The 21,112-nt window shown below is 36.3% G+C and overlaps 4 protein-coding genes across 8 annotated transcripts; 2 read left to right on the forward strand and 2 right to left on the reverse strand.

The window, feature by feature from the left end:
- Positions 1–2,623: 2,623 nt before the first annotated feature.
- LOC124178444 (probable tRNA N6-adenosine threonylcarbamoyltransferase) lies at positions 2,624–6,081 on the forward strand. The gene is made up of 4 exons (XM_046561788.1): positions 2,624–2,867; positions 3,395–3,836; positions 4,390–4,568; positions 4,649–6,081. The coding sequence occupies exons 1-4, from the start codon at positions 2,753–2,755 to the stop codon at positions 4,918–4,920; spliced, it is 1,008 nt and encodes a 335-aa protein (XP_046417744.1). The 5' UTR covers positions 2,624–2,752; the 3' UTR covers positions 4,921–6,081.
- LOC124178447 (derlin-1) lies at positions 4,601–9,181 on the reverse strand. The gene is made up of 2 exons (XM_046561795.1): positions 8,585–9,181; positions 4,601–7,793 (listed from the first exon to the last, which is right to left on the reverse strand). The coding sequence occupies exons 1-2, from the start codon at positions 9,021–9,023 to the stop codon at positions 7,486–7,488; spliced, it is 747 nt and encodes a 248-aa protein (XP_046417751.1). The 5' UTR covers positions 9,024–9,181; the 3' UTR covers positions 4,601–7,485.
- Positions 9,182–10,216: 1,035 nt separating this feature from the next.
- Positions 10,217–13,501, forward strand: LOC124178443 (glycerophosphodiester phosphodiesterase 1). The gene is made up of 5 exons (XM_046561787.1): positions 10,217–11,357; positions 11,457–11,632; positions 11,875–12,076; positions 12,378–12,607; positions 12,727–13,501. The coding sequence occupies exons 1-5, from the start codon at positions 11,016–11,018 to the stop codon at positions 12,866–12,868; spliced, it is 1,092 nt and encodes a 363-aa protein (XP_046417743.1). The 5' UTR covers positions 10,217–11,015; the 3' UTR covers positions 12,869–13,501.
- LOC124178446 (noggin-2-like) lies at positions 13,369–21,047 on the reverse strand. 5 transcript variants are annotated; one of them, XM_046561792.1, is made up of 4 exons: positions 17,610–18,591; positions 17,351–17,419; positions 16,909–17,288; positions 13,369–14,273 (listed from the first exon to the last, which is right to left on the reverse strand). In XM_046561792.1, exons 3-4 carry the CDS (start codon positions 17,286–17,288, stop codon positions 13,880–13,882), a joined length of 774 nt encoding a protein of 257 aa, XP_046417748.1. In that variant the 5' UTR covers positions 17,351–17,419; positions 17,610–18,591; the 3' UTR covers positions 13,369–13,879. The 5 variants fall into 5 exon arrangements, with proteins under 5 accessions (XP_046417748.1, XP_046417747.1, XP_046417750.1 ...); XM_046561791.1 differs by having other exon boundaries at positions 17,351–17,491; XM_046561794.1 differs by lacking the exons at positions 17,351–17,419; positions 17,610–18,591 and adding an exon at positions 20,510–21,047 and having other exon boundaries at positions 13,369–14,255.
- Positions 21,048–21,112: the final 65 nt, after the last annotated feature.

Raw genomic sequence — 21,112 nt, forward strand, 5'->3', positions numbered from 1 at the left:
GTCTTGTATGAGTTGCATAAAAAATCTTAAAAATTTGTTATCTACAGACTAATTTCATTGGACTCGCTAAAGTAAATTTCGCAGATCTCGCTATTTTTTTTATTCTGTGGTTAAATTATCAAACATTTACTATAGCTTCCACGATAAATTGTGCTCTATATATACTGTACATTAGTCAAATAATTGTGCGACTTCATTTAAAACTTACGAAGAACATAAGAAAATGAAGTCAAATCCTTACTATTGATAACATATTTATTCAAATTGAATTAATTATATATGCTCGTTCTTACACCACTAAGAGTGGTAGAGCATCCGCCGCTTTTTTGTATCGCATCGCCAGTATGTAAGCCTTTTTTACGGAATAGAATTACAAGATCGATCTTCTTCGTAAATTTTACGGATAATGTTTCTACATTGTACAGTCAATCACTCTTGCCAAGCATTCCTTCCTCATGTATACGTAGTGTGTTCCGCATTTTGTCAGTTAATGTCATTCGATGATTGTTTATATTATAGATAAAATATGATCGAAGATTTAATTTTATTATCGATGGAAATAGCTCCCTGATCTTTCTTTTCTCTCTATTCACCAGACGCTCCCTGCACTCGCACGAGGACCCATGTCTGACCTCCTATATTTTGGCAACCACTTGTGATTAAAAATTATCCACTCATAATCGTTTATGGGTCGTTTGTAGGTCTTTCATGGCGCCTTCCCGGCAAATGATAGTCGAACGTTTACTTATGAAATTTAAAACCAGTTTATCTAGAGAATTTAGGTATTAATCTAGAGTCACTGCGAGCAGTGCATCAAACACGGTAGCTAACAAAACGAAGAACTTTTTCAGTATTTCGTGGTATTTCCTCAACTGTTGGTAGCACCCCATCTACCCTGATTAGATATGGGGTATTCCATGACAGATCGTCGTGACCAAAAGTCTGACCCTTTCAGAATTAGTTTAAACTTTGTAAAAGCTTTTTGTCACTTGTCGAGATTATTAGAGATTTTTTTTAGATAATTATTCGACGAGGTTTAGACGTCAATATTTTATATGATATATGCAGAAATCGAGAATTTGCGAATTTCAATTAAGTATAAATTTTGAAAATTATTAATCATATAAAAAAAAGTTTCAGTTTTGAGCGAAAACTAATATTTTTGCAATTTTTAAGACCTTTCAGCGGCCTCGATAAATTTTTTCATATTTTGGGGTCAAAGTTCACTTAAAACTGGAACTTTTTTATGTGCATATTTTTGTTATGTAATCAATAGTTTTCGGGTTATACTTAATTAATTGAACTTCGGATATCCTCAATTTCCGAATATATTACATCGAATGCTAACGTCTGAACGTCGTCGAATAATTAGTAGCTAAGCACTATTTGACGTTTTTCTTTTTTTTTCAAAGAGTATACTTATACCTATGGTGTACTAAAATTAGTAATACACAAAAAAAATATACGTACAGAGGAATCTCGATTATCCGAACCTCGATCATCCGAACCCTCAATTATCGGAACGATGGCGCGAAAGACACATTGTTGCTCGCTGCCACCGCCGTGAGCAACAATGTATCTGCGAGAATCGCGGGCATGCAAAACACGTTACACCCGTTCGTCAATATAAAAATGACGATTTTATAAAAAAAAAAAATATAAAAAAGGCATTCGACTTTTTTCAGGTGTTTAAAATACTTCTGATTTCTCTTTTCTTTCATTCATTAAAAAAAACTAATACTACCGTAACAGCGGGTAGGTGTGTGGGGATTTCGAGACACTCTCGGTCCTTCACGCTCGAGCCTCTGACTCTCACTGCTCTCTCGTGTCTCGACTCCCCAGGGTAAACTTTAGGAATAAAGTCAGGTACCTTACCCCCCCCCCCCCCCCCCCCTCCTGCTACATTACAAAGATCGGAACTCGATATCAATACTCGTGTGGTCTAAATCAAAACAAAAGTAGTACGACAGTTACGAGCGTCAAGCGCTGAGGCTGCCGGCTTCTTGCGCCGGCACACACACACCCGCACCCACACACACCCACACCCACACACACACACACACCCCCACACACACACACACACACACACACACACACACACACACACTTAATATGCTAATATGTATATCAAATTTTGTACTGTTTTTATGTAAAAAGGTGTTGTTTATGATCTCGTCCCAAAAAAACCACGTTTCGATTGTCCGAACTTTTGGTTATCCGAACTAGTCTCGGTCCCAATTGGTTCGGATAATCGAGGTTCTACTGCATACATTTATGTATTGATAAGAAACTGACAACGATAGATAATCCAGGATACACATTTAATGTAATTTCAATATTCATGTTAATAAACAACTGATTAATTGAAACTGGATCTACTTTGATTTCAAAACAAATTTTGAATATGCAAGTTTTGCGCCGCGTGGGTGATCGATATGAGAGATTATAAAATAAAAAATATATTGAGTAGTGGGTACAATATACGGTTACGATCATAACATTTAAAAATTTTTATGCATCATCAGTGATACATGTTAATATCATTCAAAAATGCGATAATTTTTGCTCACATACGATAAAATTTCATCCCTAGTATGATATGCGCCATCTTTAGGGCTGCTAGACTGATCAACCGATGCGATTCATGCACTGCGGTGTGTTTTGACATTGAAGTGACAAGTTGGGTATTCGGTGCTCGTCCAATTGAATATCTCGAAAAAACACTACCTGTGATATTAATTATTCCAGCAATATGGTAATTGCCATAGGATTCGAAGGGAGTGCCAATAAATTAGGCATTGGAATAATCCGCGACAATGATATTCTCTCTAATGTTCGACACACTTACATCACACCACCAGGGGAAGGTAAACTAACCTGCTTAAACTAGCTTCTCTTACACACCTTTTAAGTTGATATAATATTCACACGTTACGACAAATACGTGAGTAAGCTTTCTCACAGTAGGTAAAATCTTACTCAATGATATTCAAAATAGAGATAACACGTAAAAATTTCAATATCTTCATTAAATTATGAATACTCGAAATCTAAACATATGTCTGTAACGATTTTTCTCGTTTATTACATCGTAATTCGAATTGATTTCTTTTAGTAAATTTTAATAAATATTTGCAGATCTACATTGACTACAAATTTGTGCTTTAAGTATTGTACGAGGCAAACATACGAAGCAATTGAGTGTTAGTGTTACACCAAAGATTTCTAACTTGCTAACATTGATTCACACCATACAAAGTTGAGTTCAGTGGTTGAGATAGGTTCTGCAAGAAAATTTGATATCCGTGCCATCTATGTATAAATGCAGGAAGTCTTGAAATTTCACATACATTTTGACGTCCTATTAAAACTATTCTACTGTTTCCTAACTCAGGTTTCCTGCCGCGAGAAACAGCGCAGCATCATCGCCAGCATGTTTTAGAAACGTTAAAATGCGCCCTTAAGGATGCAAGTCTTACCATGAAAGATATTGATGTAGTTTGCTACACGAAAGGACCTGGAATGGGAGCACCTTTAACAGCAGTTGCGCTAGTGGCAAGGAGTGTTGCGCAGCTTTACAACAAGCCTATAGTAGCAGTGAATCACTGCATAGGGCACATAGAAATGGGGAGATTAATAACGAAAAGCAAAGATCCAACAGTACTGTATGTTTCGGGAGGAAACACTCAGGTCATAGCATACTCTAGACAGCGTTACAGAATTTTTGGTGAAACAATTGACATCGCTGTGGGAAATTGCCTTGATCGTTTTGCACGGCTTTTAAAACTGTCCAATGATCCTAGCCCAGGATACAACATAGAACAACTTTCCAAAGAGTAAATAACTAATTGATTATTTCTGCTTGGTCATCTACTTCAGGAAATATGCTATGCATTTCTAGAATTGTTCAAAATCTGGTAGCTGTTCAAGCAAAGTACAGTTTTGGATAATTCTTTACAATCACTGGCACTGCAGAAATAAAAGATCAATAGCACTTTCAATCGACTATAGCATTTCACATTGTGTTATATAATAACGATTCACAAGATACTTCGTAACCTACTCTGTTTAATTACATTTTTTGATTAAATTCTTCGACATTCATAAACTGGAAGGTCCAACAGGTTTGCAACCAAAAAATTCACTTGCCAACACTTTTGAAAATTTGGTTAGTCAATTTTTTTATAAGCTTCAATGACAAAAGTCCGTATTTCCAAAAAACTATGTACATGAGCATGTGCGGAATTTATGTTTCAAATTTGCGTATGCATTTTTCTCTCTGCGAGTACTAAGCATGCCTAGTAACTCAAGATTGAGAATTTCTGACACATCTCTGCTAATTATGACACTTTTCTTTCATTTAATGAATGCCATTCTCTATTTCAACAGAGGTCAAAAACTGGCGCCACTGCCATATACAGTCAAAGGAATGGACGTGTCATTTTCTGGTATCTTGAGTCACATTGAAGAACGACTACCCAAATGGTTGAAGAATGGCGAATATACAAACGCAGATCTATGCTTTTCTTTACAAGAAACTTTATTTGCAATGTTGATAGAAATAACAGGTAATTAAATGATCTGACAAGAAAAAAATGCATTAACTTTTTAACTTGACATCAAACCGTTTATTTTGTTTATCTAACAGAACGAGCGATGGCACACACAGGATCGCACGAAGTTCTTATAGTTGGTGGTGTCGGTTGTAATTTAAGACTGCAGAAAATGATGGCTGAGATGTGTGAGGAAAGAAACGCTACCCTTTATGCAACTGACGAACGATTTTGTATTGACAATGGAGTGATGATAGCTGTTGCCGGTTTATCACAATTCAACACGAGTGGTCCCACACCCTGGCATCAAACCACCTGCGTTCAACGATACAGAACAGATGCTGTGCATGTAGCTTGGCGAATTTGAGTTTGAGGCGTAAGAACGAAATATTACATAATTGGAAGTGTGGTAGGGGCGTGGCCTACATCTCGCTGTCAGGTGGAGAAAATTAAAATTGATGCCAGTAGTGTCAGTGAGAGGCTCTATTGGCTGGTTCTATCAGAATGACCTCACTGTTGATGGTTCGAGCGCTGTCCGCAGTTTGGCGTACCAAACTATCACAGATGCCAATGTTATGAACTTTTCAATTTAGTAGCCATAAAGTACGCTGGTATGGTTGCGTTTTGCTGCCATAAAATTGAACCTTATACAGAGACGTGTTCAATTGAGCACAAGTTCAACTGTAGGGTCGGAAAACGCGACCATAATGGCGTATCTTACCGCTTTTACATAAAAAAATAATGTTCACACCACAGCCATACAACTTTCTGGCTTTGGTTCAAAAACTACTATTGCATGAGAATTTCAAAAATAAAATGAGCAACTTATATGTATAGTATATACAGGGTGAGTTTTCTTCGGGGTCTGATCTGGGAGGAGCTTGGATGCGCTGAGAGTCCGACTTCTATTCATACTCGACTTCTATTCATACTCGTCCGTTTCAAAATAATAGTGTGTGATTATAGAGCAGATACGCTTATCTCCAAATCTGTTTACGTCCACACGTATAGCACACATCCGAAATACAATCTACTCACATGAGGGATTGTTTTGATAGCGGGATACAAGCATTGACACAGGACGAGTATGAATAGAAGAAGGCGGACTCTCACATATTCAAGCTCCTCCTAGATCAGACCCCGGAGAAAACTCACCCTGTATATAACGCAAGTAAGTTTGCTTTGATAAAGAATTGGATCAATGCCTGTACATTTGTATATAATGTGTGACAAACATACATAGATATCCACGTTTATTCACGAATTCTGTACCTAATATATTATATTTATAATAAAATATACATTTATGTACATGATACAGCAAAAACTTCATAGCGGTGACAAGACAGATAAATATCAAATTTCCAGACTTCCTGCCGTATTTTTTATGTTTTCTGTACACAGGCCAGCATTCAGTTTTGTTTGATTGCCATTATCTTATTAAATAATAGTCTACAATACTGTACTGACATGTGGTACAGAATTATTTGTTAAATTTGTCAAAAACAAGTTGAATATTGAAGGTGAAGACTTTTGAAAAAGACATCTTACGTTTGGAGTACCATAATTCCCTGTCTTTCGATCTGTCACCAGCCTGAATATTATTACTGACACTTGATGTTCATATGATATTGGTACACATAAATACGTGTAAGTGATATATCGTTTACAATCATTGTGTATTTTTCTAGATTCATTCAAACTGTCCAATATAAATAGTTATTTGCCAGGAAGTGAACGAGACAAGTTTTCCGAGATCCGTTCCAAATTGCTACCTTCTTTGATGTTAATATAAAGCAATACGCATATTTTCTAAATCAGATTGATTCATTAAATCGGAAGTTTGTTTTAACAATTGAAAATGCAATAACAAGATTGCATTTAATTTTTCACAATTGACAAGCAGCGATTAACAAAATCTCAATGCTAAGCTTCATTTTAATAATCATTCGACAAACATAAATACTAATTATACTGACCCGTGTATAACTTCTTACTTAATTATGTAGAGCCCCCCCCACCCCCACTCACTCACAATCAGTAGTCAGCAGTTACCCTGACCCTGTTATTTGAGCATTATTGTATTTATTAAGTGTGCTTTACCATCAGAGTGAAGAAAGGAACTATCTTTTGTTGGAAGTACTGTAGTGCAGAATTCTCTAGTCCCAGAAACTTACTTTGCAAGCACTCGAGCAAAAACTGGTAGGTATATTATTAAATTTGATATAATTAATTTTATCAACATATAACAGGTCAACATTGAGATATTCCCATAAATCTTAATTATCTTCAAATAACAAATTGTACCACCATTTGCCATGGAAAACTAATCAGGCAACTTCGAAATAATGTTTTCATATTGCATTAAATTAACTTTATCATTTTTAAAGTTGAGAAAGTAGAAAAAAAACTATCTATCTTCAGAAATATATATCGTATACACGAATATATACATGCATATGTGTATGTATATAGGGTGATCTAGAAATATTGCCCCATAAGCTACCGTTGTATTCTTCATGAAAATTTGCGACTATAATGATATTTCTCATAGTAAATTTGTTATGTGTAAATTACTGTTTGAAATTGGCCAATTCGATAGCACTTGATGGCTCAGGGCAGCTGCTGAGTGCACAACAAAAAAATGGGGTTTCGCCAGCCCTGGCAATCCTATTCTGAGCCATTAAATGCTACTGGATTGACTAATGTGAAGTGGTTGTAATTTATAAAGAATAAATTTTCTATAAAAAAGTAAAAAACTTTTTAATCTCAGATTTTCACGAGGAACACATGGGTAGCCTATGGGGGGATAGTCCGGTGTCATCCTGTACATAGTATGTTTCATTTACTCCCAGTTTCTTGGTATACTTGTACACTCACTCTTCATAAAATATACAGATGTAAACTTGGTTTAATTAGGTATACACCTTGATTACTGGCCGAGAGGCTGGCCACGTCCCCATTGATAACCACCATACATATTTCTGCCCGGTCTCTGTGGTTCCCTTTGTGAAGGAGCGGTTCCAAACCCTCTGAGTCTTGAAGGAGGGAAATAAGCCTCGAGAAATTGAGGTGTGGCCAATAAATCTGGACCTCCGAATTCTTGAGGGTATTTAAACTTCAGGAAGAAGTACAAATGTCCCACTAGAATACCAACCAATTCCAACATTCCACCGCCAGATATCACAAGATTGAAAGCAAAGAGAACCCATGGCAGATACATTGCTTTAAACTGCGTCCCTGTAATGACAATATCACATTGTTTTCTGTGTTTCTTTTTCTTTTTATTCAAACTCCACATTAAAATAAGTAAATCGGGACAGTAGGCGAATAACACAAGATAATAGGTCATACATTTCTGTGAGAAAACACGGCAGAAATCCTGCTCGATATTGTAGTATGAATAAATAATGAATGTAGCTTTTAATTACAAGTATGCTATCTGATGAAGAAAAGAGTGAAAATTTTATTATCACTTTGATAGATACTACAAGTTTTTGCTTAAGATATTTGCTTGTTTCATGCTTTGATAATGAAATTATTTATAAAATAAAAAAAATTCATTTGAATCGCCCAATTATCCAACCTTTACTACGACAAAACTGTTTTTTTTTCTTATGCAACATATTTCGAAAATCAAACAAATAGGGTTTTAGAATTCCCAATGCAAACAATTGTTTTAAGAATGATAAAAATCAAAAAAATCAATAGACTATTGACCCATTACGCTAACTTTTACACCTGTGGACTTTCAAAATATGGGAACAATTCAAATTGGGTTTTGGATATTTGGATATTTTTTTTTTAGGCATTTTGTAAACCATTCAACCAACTGCAGTAGCTAAATATTTTGCCGTTATGTTTGTTACATTAACACAGCAAACTAGAATATCATTATTCTACAGGGAATGTGTTGGGTAACTTATGGAATAAATTGGTGTACGATTACAGCTAACCTTGCCGATCAATATTAAGTAAAACAAGTTTGAAAATAAGGAGCGACATTAAGTCTTATGCATCTATTTTCTTACCAAACCAAAAATTGACAATAGTGTCTCGGTTGAGATGACACCATATGTAGAGTACACTGAGTACCATAGGGTCCATGAGAAGTGGGAATTCTCCAAAGAGTCCAGCGATGACACAGCAAACCCAGTTAAACAGAAGCATGTAGAAATAATCAGCTGGTCGTCCATCATACTCGCCACGTTCGAGCCTTACAGAATAGTTGTAGATGAAATAACAGTTGATCATAAAGTGAAACCCAGTTGTTGGTCCAAGGGGATAATAAAATACGCTGGTAACGGCTCTCCATATCTCGAATTTGTGAACGAATGGAATGTAGAATAAAACGAGTCGTTCCGGACTGAAAATACCGAATCTTCCCAAAAGAGAACATCCCACGGATAAAAGAAGCCACCATCTAGTAAATAATGGCTGGGCATTGAACCACTCTCTCAGTTCTGACATTTTTGCACCGTATTATCTATTTAACCACTTTTTGATGTACGGCACAAATCCAAAAACCGCGACGAATGTGTATTAAACCGTCAGATGACAAAATCCACCACTTCGCTGCCGACAACGATTACTCCGAAATTGCAGCATTGGCTAATGCATAAGACACGGTTGATCTAAGCTATACCAAGAGAAGAAACCTACTTGTTTTCAATGCCTTAAGTGATGATGAAAGAAATGGTGCGTTCCGAAATTAGCTCCCAGTGCTGCCAACAACCATTTATCTCCTTTGCGCTTCCAAGTTCGTGAGTAGCTCTGTATTCTAAAGCATATACTGCCGTTTTCCACTTATAGCCGGTTTCCACTGGTTGCACTGAGTGTGAACTGAGAGCGTACTAGCGGCAGATTTGTATTTCCAGCGTGTTCCACTGGCAGCTCGGGTGCGTGAATTTAGCACTGAGTGCGTAAAATATTGCCCTGAAATCGGGAGTCGGTGTCAAAGCAGTGCAATTATGGCTGCCGATCGTGAAAGAGTCTAGGTAGATGCTGTGACAGCAACTCTTTTATTAGATCTAATTTCATCTTCGTCTAGCAGTGATGATGGACTTGCTGGAGCCGAAAGATAGAGGAGAGATTCCTAAAATTTTAAGTTTCATAGGAGTAATCCACAGCATGTCCGATATCGAAGTATGGAAACACATTTTTTCAGCTTTTAGAGGTTAACTGCTAGGTATATTTCAGGAGATTGGGATAACTTGACTTGCTAGTTAGTAATTTTTATCTTTTCAGTGGAATTGTCAATTTTTTTTGCCCTTGTATGCTCGTGCCTAACATTTATGACATTTATTTACAAACAAAAAATTACCGTTGCGTTTGTTCAATTGGTTTCTTTATCACTTGCTTGAAAAAACTGACAGTCGCGCAGTCGGTCGAGTAACGTCACATTATTTGTGATTTAGGAGAAATTATGATCTAGTCTGCCTTTATACGTTTTACGGCGTTCCACTCAGAAGGTTTGCCCCGATGCCGGGCGATGCATGCACGAAACGAGTGCCCCCTGTTCGAGCCAGTGCGCACTCAGTGCAACCAGTGGAAAACGCTAATAGAGATCAGTGGAGTCGGCCAATCGGATCCTGCGAGACAAAGAAAGGATGTAGCATTACTACTTCTCTCTCTATATCGTTTTTCGCATTTCTAGGACCAAGGTAGAGCCAGTGAAAAATGCTGTATGTATGCATCTTAAAAATATAATTTAAATTTTTATGATAATAATGATGATGACGGTATTTGTATATTGGCACAATGCCGTAAGGGACATAGCCAACAGCAAAAAAGAAGGAAGAAAAATAAGAATATTTAAAAACGTTATCTGACGTTGTGGCTGAATATCGAGCTAGGTATTTTTTGAAACAAGTTACTGTGTGTACAATGGCGTCTGTGATATGAGTTTGAAGCCGCGCTCGAAGCCGCGGGTCGATCAAGAAAGAGGCAGTGTGAGTGGTGCGTGGGGCGTGACCGTTCGGCTGATACATTAACCGGATTAAAAATGACGCTATGTATTAAAATCGGACTGTCGAAAATCTGAAAAGATGAGATAGACTCCGGTTCGTAGGGAGAATAAAAAGAATCAAATTTGAAATCATAAATCGGAGGTGAAAATGACACTCTACGAATCTGAGAACACTAAATTACTTTGCGGCGCTATACTCTAAAATTACCTTAAACGCTGATTAATCTACAGTCGGGCTCTATCTCAGAATCCAGTTGAATTTTGCTTTTTTAATGTCGTATTCGACACTCTAAACGGCAGTAACATTTGCAAAGTTATTGATGACATTCTTCACAGATCACACTTTGGAGTAAGAAAATTTCTAAATGATATCACCGCGATTTAAAATAACAGTTTCATAAAAATCCCATTGCCAGAGCGACCTGATCAAATGCGCTTAAAGTCATCTTCTATTTAATTTTTTATATAATACAATCATCCAAGATACATCCAAGATGAGTGGAAAGTATCTAGAGATTTACACTGGGTGCTTCATGGCTTGGATTTACCTGCAAGCATCTTGGACTATTCTGACTAGCATCTTTTATCAATTCTCTGTGCCATGGGCAATATGGGCTGCGTTGGTTCTCACTATCAGTCTACAGGTGGCCAGAATTCCACCTCCGAGTTCAGAGGTGGTCAGAGAAGTATTAGGCGTAGATCCTTTGATAGAAGCCAAGGATGAACAAGGAGGTGATAGTCATGGTACCTCGGATCATCTGTATTGCATGAGAGTAGTCGGACATCGTGGGGCAGCTTTTGATTATCCAGAAAACAGCCTCAACGCTTTTCGAAATGTAAAAACTAACATACTAACACTGCAATTTTTTTTTTATTTATAATATCATCGTTGTTAACTGTTTTCAGTTCATGGTTACGAGATTTTCCTGTTTTAGTGCAAAAACAGAGGGTGCAGTGCAGTTGAATTTGATTTGGCATTAACTAAAGATGGTGTCCCAATTATATTTCATGACCTTACTATAGAGAGACTGACAGGGAAGTCGGGAACTGTTAAAGAAATGACTTGGAATCAGTTGAAGGAATTAGACATCAGTCGAAATCATCCTCTGAGGTATATTTCAGCATTTAGACAGTCTGAAATTCAAAAGTCATTCCTATATTACAATTTTTGTCAATGAAGAAACTCAAACTTTATGCACACAGTTGCATATGTTAGCAAAAGAAGAAGAGAAACGTAGTTGTATAAAGATGCAAGCATTTTCATCACCGAGCTCTGAATTACTGCATTCCTGAAAGATATCATTTCTTTTGCAATTTCAAATACTCCATGTAATTCCCGTAATTTCATTTCAGAGAAAAGTTTATTGGAGAGGACAAAATTGCTTTACTAGAAGATGTGCTGACCGAATGCATCCGTAATGATCAGCGAATGTTTATCGATATCAAAGAAAAGAGCCTTGAAATAGTACAAGTCATTCTGGATGCATATAACAAGCATCCCAGTCTTTTCAAAAGAGCTGTAGTAACCAGTTTCAATCCAATCATTATTTACTTGGTGCGTAAGATTGGAATTATCGATTATTTATCACAAATGAATATGAATTAATTGACAACAAATGTGGTCGTTAGCTAACAACCGAATAAATATGAATAACAAGGAATCATTTTGGGTATGCAGTTTGCTGTAATGTCTCGTGTCAAGAAATCTTGGGTCTTAGGAATTACCAATACTTTTGTATCGTATTATTATTCCATTGCTGGATAATAATATTAAAGCGAAACGTATTCTTATTCTTGTATCAACGATAAATATTGTGTGGAACTAGACGTGTAATAAAATTCAATATTTTTTGCAGATCAGAAGAAAAAATCCAAAAATCGTGTGCAGTATAGCCTGGAGGCCTCAACTCATATCGCGAAAATCATATCAAGGTTTGGAAGGTCCGGGTCTACCGCGCTTCTCTAATCCCTTCAAACATGCATTGGCTGCTATTGTAGACTGTCTACATAGCTGGGCTTTGCCACGGTTCACTTATCATTTACTGGGCCTGTCTGCAATATTGTTGCATAAAGACATCGTCACCCCGTAAGTGAATTTTTCCTTTGGTGATAAATTAAAAAAAAAGCTAAAAAATGTATGATACATGCAAAAACTTGATTGGGTGATGTTGAAAAATTTGATTTTGTCTTTTCTTAACTACTCAGGGAAGTGGTGAGGAAATGGAACGTGCGTGGTGTTCGGGTGATTGTTTGGAACGTGAATCTACCCTCAGAAAAGCTTCATTATTCTAGACTCCTCAAGGTGACATATTTGACGGATACTTTGATAGGAGAAAAAAGTGCGTGATGAAGCCTTTACCAAATTACTGTACGATAATACTAAATGATAAATTTGTATGATATGAAAGATCTGATTATAGATCTGGCAGCTACCCAAGCTAGCAACAATTTGAAGTATTTTCAAGTAGGTAATAATATTTGTTATTTTGTAACCACTTGCATTTCAACAATCAGTATTATACAACTCGACATTATTTTCATAGCATATACATATATATGTATATCTGCATATGTATATATACATATATTTAGATCTATGTATACTGCATTAGTCCATATTATTTATATTTAAAGCTTTCTTTTTATACACATGCATAAATTCAGCAAAGACAAAAAAATATCCGAGAGTGCTGGCACTGGAATATCTAATCGAACAATAGATACTAAATTAAGAATTACCATTTCAAGTACAATTTTAATTTTGAAATTCCTAAGTATTTTAGAATTGAAATGTTTATGAAATAAACTCTAGCCCCGTTTATGCTGCTAAACTTTTTTTTACAAATCTATTTATATTTTATATTGACTCTTGTCATCAAGTTATTTAATCACTCAGAGAGCTTGAATGATGATGTATACATGCCATGTTGATATCAAAGGTAACATAGTATGAAATATAAGCTATCCAGCAGAAAAATAATTGTTTCTCATTCCAGTCTCTACCTCTCTCTACCTTACTATTAGATCTGAGCTTATCAAAACATCACAAACAATGGCAAGTATAAAATTCATGAAGTTTGGGCTCCCAAACGACTGACGAATATTTATAATGTATAAAAATAAAAACCAACTTTGTTAGAATGCCTTAATCTTACTTACACAGCTTAAATGTTGAATTGAATTCTACTTAAACTCCGTTTCTAACAGACAAATATTGAAAAAAAAACATAATAGAGCATGACGTGCATCTTTTCTCATCAATTTGTCGGTTCGTAAAATTCTACTCAAATCCTCATTAAATTTGGACTGACTTACTTCATTTCTATCCAGGATCTAGCCTCGGCGAAGTAATCAATAATTACACTTGAGTTGTATCAGCGTTCTTGGAACCACGAACTATGTGAGAACAGGAACAGGCACACTGCGTTATGACCGGATACTCAACAGGCCTCCACTTGCATTCGCCTTCCCTTATACAGTGCCACCTAAGGAACTTTTTGTAGTTCGTATTGGAAGGGCGGCATTTCATGCCAGGAGGAACGCTGCAGGAAATTCCCTTCCCCTGCGAGCACCTTCCCTGTTTCAACCAACGAGGCCAAAATCTTATTCCAAGATCTTTCCACCTCCATTGGACCGGACAAGATGTATACGCCCACAGTAACCGCCTCAGCTTCCTCTTCAGCTTCTCGGAAACGCGAGTCCTCAGTCGCGACCCATCAGGCAATCTCACGTAGCTAAGAAATAATGGTCTTCTACTTTTACATTGAATTTCGAATCTTTACATAAAAGTAATTCTTGCTTAAGTCGAAAAGGTTTGAAATTCGACTCTGATTCAATAGATTAGATTTGATTCAATAACTTTTTTTGAGTTACTGTTTGTTAGAGTGAAGCTATGTGACATTGTTTTATTTTTATGCGCTTTTTGATTACGCCTAATTAACTATTAGAAATTGCTAAGAATTACCAGTTGAAAACTTATGACACTTTTAACTTCCCTTTTATCTGTTTTCAGAGAAAAAAAGGAAGTTATTGTAATCACCCAGAGAATGAAATATTGCGTTTTCACCAAATCTCGACGAATTTTCGGATGAATGTCTGTGTAATTTTAGTCTGAATTGACGCGGATTTTTCAAACTTAAAACTGATTAGATTTTACCTTTCATCGATTCAGCACTTTACGAGTTATTTAGATAACAACATCACAAAAAATAAAATAAGAATGACGTCTAGAGAATGGATGCCGGATTCAACTGAAAATTGGTACCATAATTTGTTTTTTGGGTTGATCACGAATGTAAAGTTAGATTATTTTCTTATGTTATAAAGGATATCTCGATAACGGATCAACAAATTTTTATGATTTCTGTCTCAATCAATGCAAATCTTTTTACGTAAGAACTGATTAAATTTTGGAATCAAATGGGTCTAGTAATATTCCTATTCTTTAAAAAAAAATTATAATAAAACAATATGAAACATTCATTTGTTTATATTTTATGAGCTCCAAATGCATATCCAAGTGGGAAGTTCTTAGGCTGACTCATCAAGGTCAGCCCAATTACCCACTTGTTTCTCTCAAACATAACTCACTCTGAAAAAAGAAGTGTGTTGACATAAACTGTACATTTTCACTCAAACTTTCGGTCCTCAACAATAACGGGCGATTTTTGAACGTAAAGACAAAATTTAATATTCTCGAATACCTCATTCTCTGTTTAGGTATTCTTTTTGGGAAAACAAAGTAGATTAAAAAACAAAATCTTCAATCCGGATTCAATATGAATTGAATTTTTCTTAATTCATCATTAATTGAGCCCTTCTGAAATGAAACTGACTGTTGCATAAAAAATTTCCAAACGTGATATAAGAACACATTTTCGCTGACTCTAATTGAATTACAATTAGTCTGTGCTAAACTCAAATAAAATTCTCAAAAAAGTGAAAAATGGGAGCAAAATGTTTTCGACATATTTTTCTTATGTTTCTGAGTTTTCATTTGCGTCGGAAATGAATTTAATTGATATATTTGGAAATTCTGCATTACTCAGCTTCATTCCAGATGATCCTAACGAAAAAATTAATAGTTGATGAGAAAAACAAATGTCTCACATTGAAGCAGGAATGAAGATTTTCTTTTTTTGAACTAATTTTTTATTTCACAAAAGGAATATCTAAATAAAAATTCAGACATTTTGGGAATTTTTAATTGCGTGTGTGAAATCAATAATTTCACATTATAGATTACGATTGGAGTGGTGATTATTTATTTTTCTCGATAGTAAGAGAAATCAAACATTATAAATCTCGATGAATGTTAGCTCAAACTGAGTTATCTTTCACGACGAAAATTTGATGATTCTTCAATTGATACGTCTTACAAATTTCTGATAATAGACTAATAAAAATCAATGGATGCAAACAAGAAAAAACAACGCTGTGCAATATAGTTTTACGTTAAACAAACGGCTTTAAGCTGGCAGTGACCCAGTCCTTGAACTTTTCGTTTTCACACTACGAATTCAGATTCATGATTAACGATTTAATAACCCTCAGGTATCATATTACATGAAAATATTTCGACTTTTTTATTTTGAATTACAATAATGAATCCACCGTTACAAATTTCTGGAGTCTGACCTTCGATTCGTTATCGATGATCCAAAAAATTTCCACCTACTAATTTCTAACAAAGTCAAAAATTTTTTTCAGATTTTTTTTCCACGATATTGGATTCGATATTTTAGATTTCGCAAATCTGACCTCAGATTCGTGATCAGCCACCCACCGAACCTTCGAATACCAATTTCCAGTGAAAGCCAAATGTTTTTAGTTTTTTTTTTCAGCATATTGCATACGCCAACTTTAAATTTTGCACATCTGAATGTAGATTCGTGATCAGCGACTCAAAAAACCTTACGGTACCAATTGAAATTCAAATCCGTCCATCCGTTCTGAAGATATCATTTTTATTTTATTTTTTAGATCTTGTTATTTAAATAATGCAAAAAGTACCGAACTGACCAAAGCCAAAATCAAATCAGCTCTAGGTTTGGAAAAACCGCGTTGATTGAGATTAAAATTATTCAAATCCGGTAACTCGTTCTCACATACGTACGTATATACATACATACACACAGACGTCTATCTGAAAATAATTGAAGCTGATTCTCTAAACTTCAAAACGTGGAGATCTAGTGAAAACTTAACTTTTCAATTTCGGGGTGATTACATTAACTTCCTGTTTCATCCGAGAACAAAGAAACGGTAAGTTGAAAAAGTACCTCGAAAAGAATTTTTGAATCACATCTGATAGTGAAAATTCCGAGTCTTTTGGACTTGAGCGAGAATTACCCGTATAGATCAGAGATTTTTCATCTCACTATTTACCCCAGGTGTAAAGTTTGCAAGGCTTCTGGCATCTCTCCCGTCGGAACAAGACGTCCCCGGTGATCAGCGCGGAATGGAAATTCCCAGGCAAGACGCGCCGTCGCGTTCGGTCGCGAGTTTGACATGAACGCCGCATCGTAATCTGCCCCTAGCAGTGCGAGAAGCCGCGTTTCCTCGCGCTCTTCGGGCGGCGGGTCCAGCGTGTTGTCCGTCGACTCAGGGAGCAGCACCGACAGCCAAGACTCGGCGGGCCGCAAGCCGTGATCATGTGGGGACCCCGAGCCATTCTGCGACTCCCCGCGAGTACGCGATTGCAGAAACGGAAGTGAAAGCAAGACCGCTACCCACCAGCCGCCCCACCGCGAAATGCAACTCCGCATCTGGAAAATTATTCGTTTGATGAAAGGGTAATCGTATTTAGCATTGCCGACAATTTCATTACCAGTACTACTCCAGGTTCGATTGCCAATCCGGTCGATCAATAGAGTCGATGACGAAACTGCCGTTTGAGCTGCTTAATTGTAGGTGGTAATTGTGATAGGTAAAATTGAACTTACAAGGGATTCAAACACCACGAATTTAGCTGGAATACGGGTATTTGAATGCAGTTTGAAAGAAGTTCCGCGGGGTTATTATGATTTCACAAGATTTTGAAAAAGTTTTCTACAATATTTCACTATATTTTACGGCAAAAAGGTTACCTGTATTTAATTCCTGGATGCACGGAATTCGGTTGGTTTTTACAGATTCCATGAGAGTTCATGGAATTTCCATTACATTTATATTGCATCCGAATTTCTACTAATCTAATGTGATCTACCTTATATGTATGTCATGATACTATAAGAAGTAATTTCGTACAAATTTACGAGGGTTATGCAGAATACAATAAACTTTACGTAACTTGTCGAGCTTCCAGGAGCATTTTGTAAAGGGCGTATATATTGTAAGATTTTCGTAGTTTTTTTCAAAGTTGCAGATTCTACGTCTTGATGTAGATTTTCTCGACGGATCTTCATGTGATTTAAGAAATTCCATCAAGTTTCACGAAAAATCGCAGAACTAGAATGAGTTTACGTGATTTTTGAAGATTTTCGCAAATTATCGATATTTCCATAATGTTTTACTTATCTGTGGTAAGACTTTTGACGGATTTCAATGGAATTTATTTGAAATTGTGTGGATTTGTTTCATGCATTAAACAGTCTAAATTATAAGCTATATCCCATTCCCGTGCACAGTACTCAAAAAATCAACCTCCGTATCACAGATTCTGCCGAAACTTCTAGGGGTGTTTCTTTGGCCAAAAATACAGAGTTTTTGATTTATAGTTTCATCCATCGGGTCGTCCTTGGCTCTTCTTACAATACATCAGATTGTCGAATATTTGCAGATCATGCTTAACTATGGCCATGAAATAATAATATATCCGTCTATATCTGAATGAGAACCTCTCATCGAAACTTGAAAAGAGAGTAGTGAAAATTAATATTTCTCGAAAAAACACAACGATTTTTGTTTATTAAGGTGTTCCGCTCATTGAACTGCAGATATAAGTAATTTTAATCGCATCAGAATTTATCATCAGAAGCTCCATACTTTGGGATAAAGAAATACCGCTAAGAATTTCAGCAGATCCTTTGATTGAAAGGTCTGACATTCTGCTTGTGAGAATTTTTGCGATTACGCCCTCATCGACCTAGTTTTAAAAAATAATCATTATTCATAAAACTTCCGCTAGTAAAGAAATTGCGCAATCTCAAAAACGCTGACTCCTTATGCGTCGTGGTTAGTTAACGCGTGCGTTGAACGGTGTGCATAAAAACTAGACGTAAAGACGCGAGTAATATGAGATTGATTAAGAGATTGATGTCAATGCGAATAGTATAATTGAGTCACAGATTATGAATCCGCGATACAAATACAATGTAATAGTATACGTTATACTTGTATATTAGTATGCATGGTATAATTATATGAGTTGGCGGAAATTATTTAAAATTTAGAGACATCATTTTTACAGTTGGATCCTGCAGGTGAAGTTGAGTGATACAATACATACGTGCATATAGCGTCCGCTGTACAAGCGTAATTCGTGTGCGCATGGTAATAAGAAGGAAAGACCAAACTGGTGAGCGAAGATCGAGGCGGTGGGAGCCGTGCGGCACCCACGCGGGGCGCGGGATGAAACCATCCTCCAAATATGGTGGTGGACACCCTCCTCCGCGCTCATCCCACGTTAAATACACCTCTCAGCTATCTATATCTATTTATCTTACTGTAATAACGACAAACCAACTCTTAACTCTCTTAACTTAACTCTCTCTACGAGCACTCTGTCGCCGCCAGCGTAACCACTTATAAAGGTATATCGCATGCGTTCAACGTGCATTATATACCGCATATATATGTATATATGCCGACATGCCTGTGTTTTTATTTAAACGCGAAACATACGATATTAGATGGTATTTATTCTTTCCGTTATTAATAAATAATCATTTTTGCCATTACAGGTATTTTATTTGATTTCAACTTTGTCGCATTTTTTACAATTCGTCAATTTTGTTCACGCTCAGTTTACTACCAAGTAAACGTATAACGTACGTATATGTACATACATACCTACAAATATATATATATATATATGCTGTTCAATAGAATTAAGTATTCATCGATGAGGCAATCTTTTAATTTTACTGATGATCCTGATGATCGCACGTGTTCCGCAAGCGTATAGTTATACACTATGCATACATAGGTATACTCGTACGAGAACGGCGTATACATATGTTACATCCGATCTACATATACTATACCGTTATTTTTTATTTTATTTATGAGTCGGGAGAAGCTGCGTACGCGCGGTGTGTACGTGATTTGTATAACTGTAATTTTGTGCAATATAGGTATATGTCATGTATCCAAACACTTGACATTGTAGAGTACAATAATCGAGCGCGTGGGGTCTGTTGCTCCAAGCGCTTGGAGTCTGGCTAATTTGAAATTTTTATACCTATTTCTATAACGATGAAGAGATTCATTTTACGGTCTCAAGTGGTAGGAGAAATTGATAGTAAAAACGCAAGTAAATGGCACGGATGCACATGTGTATGTTATATGTATGCCTGTATACGGCCCATAGGAAAAAAAAACTGGTATTACTTTCGTCCGATCTGCATGAATCGAGTAGCCGGATTGTCGACACACGCGGGCACTTCGGATATAAAAATATTCTTAAATTCTGTTTTTACATTCATCGCCTTTCAGTGCTGTGCAGCTACTAGTTTAAAGTTACTTTATGCTGAACTTTGTCTTATCTCGAAATTAGTCTTCGGGTATTTTTATTTTTATATGACAACAGTTTCTTACGATTTGTGGTTACTGCCAATAGAAGAATTGTATTTAAACTATATTTCGAAATTGTCCAAGTTTCCCTTACTTGAATTATAAGTGTTAATCCATTGAGTGCAGTCGTGTTAGAATGAAAGTGAACTGAGAAATGCACAAAACGGATAAAATAATTGGACATTCATTTATTAATGTAAATATTGTAACTATATATATAATGTAAGATTTATAATTGTGTATGGTTTCTTACCGAATGACGCGTCATCGGGACGCCATCGGACTGCAGGTTACTCCGTAATTTTTCTCTTTTTCCTGTCACCAGATCGGGAAGAACCAAAACAAAAAAATTGACCGAAATCCAAGTAGGTATATTTTCCTGAAACTTTTTAGAACCCGAGAAGCAAACAAAAGTATATAACAAAGTGCGACTTATTTCTGGTTTGTTAATTCTGATTTTCCTTTTCTCTTATTCTCATTTTAATATTAATTTACTCATTTACGCATATAAGCACAAGGTGAACAGCAGATTCATCTTTGAAATCCCAACGAAATAAAGAAATATAACTGTTTAAAGCGTACTTTGGGAAGGTAAAATTTGCGCTAACGGAAATTCAAATTTTGGTATATTGGTATTGATCGATTAATTCGCTTCCGAATTGATAATAACTGAAGTTCCTCGGTAATACGATGCGCGCGAGTAGAACTTCGGCGCGTGTTTGTACCGTAGTGAGAATTTCTTTCGCGGATGGACGAGAGGAAGACAGACGGACAGACAGGCAAACTACCCACACACCCCCTCCAATACCAATAAAATCCATTGATACAGCACCCACACGAAAACGGCCAACACACC

The sequence above is a fragment of the Neodiprion fabricii genome, chromosome 3 (genome assembly GCF_021155785.1).
Source record: "Neodiprion fabricii isolate iyNeoFabr1 chromosome 3, iyNeoFabr1.1, whole genome shotgun sequence".
Taxonomy (NCBI): domain Eukaryota; kingdom Metazoa; phylum Arthropoda; class Insecta; order Hymenoptera; family Diprionidae; genus Neodiprion; species Neodiprion fabricii.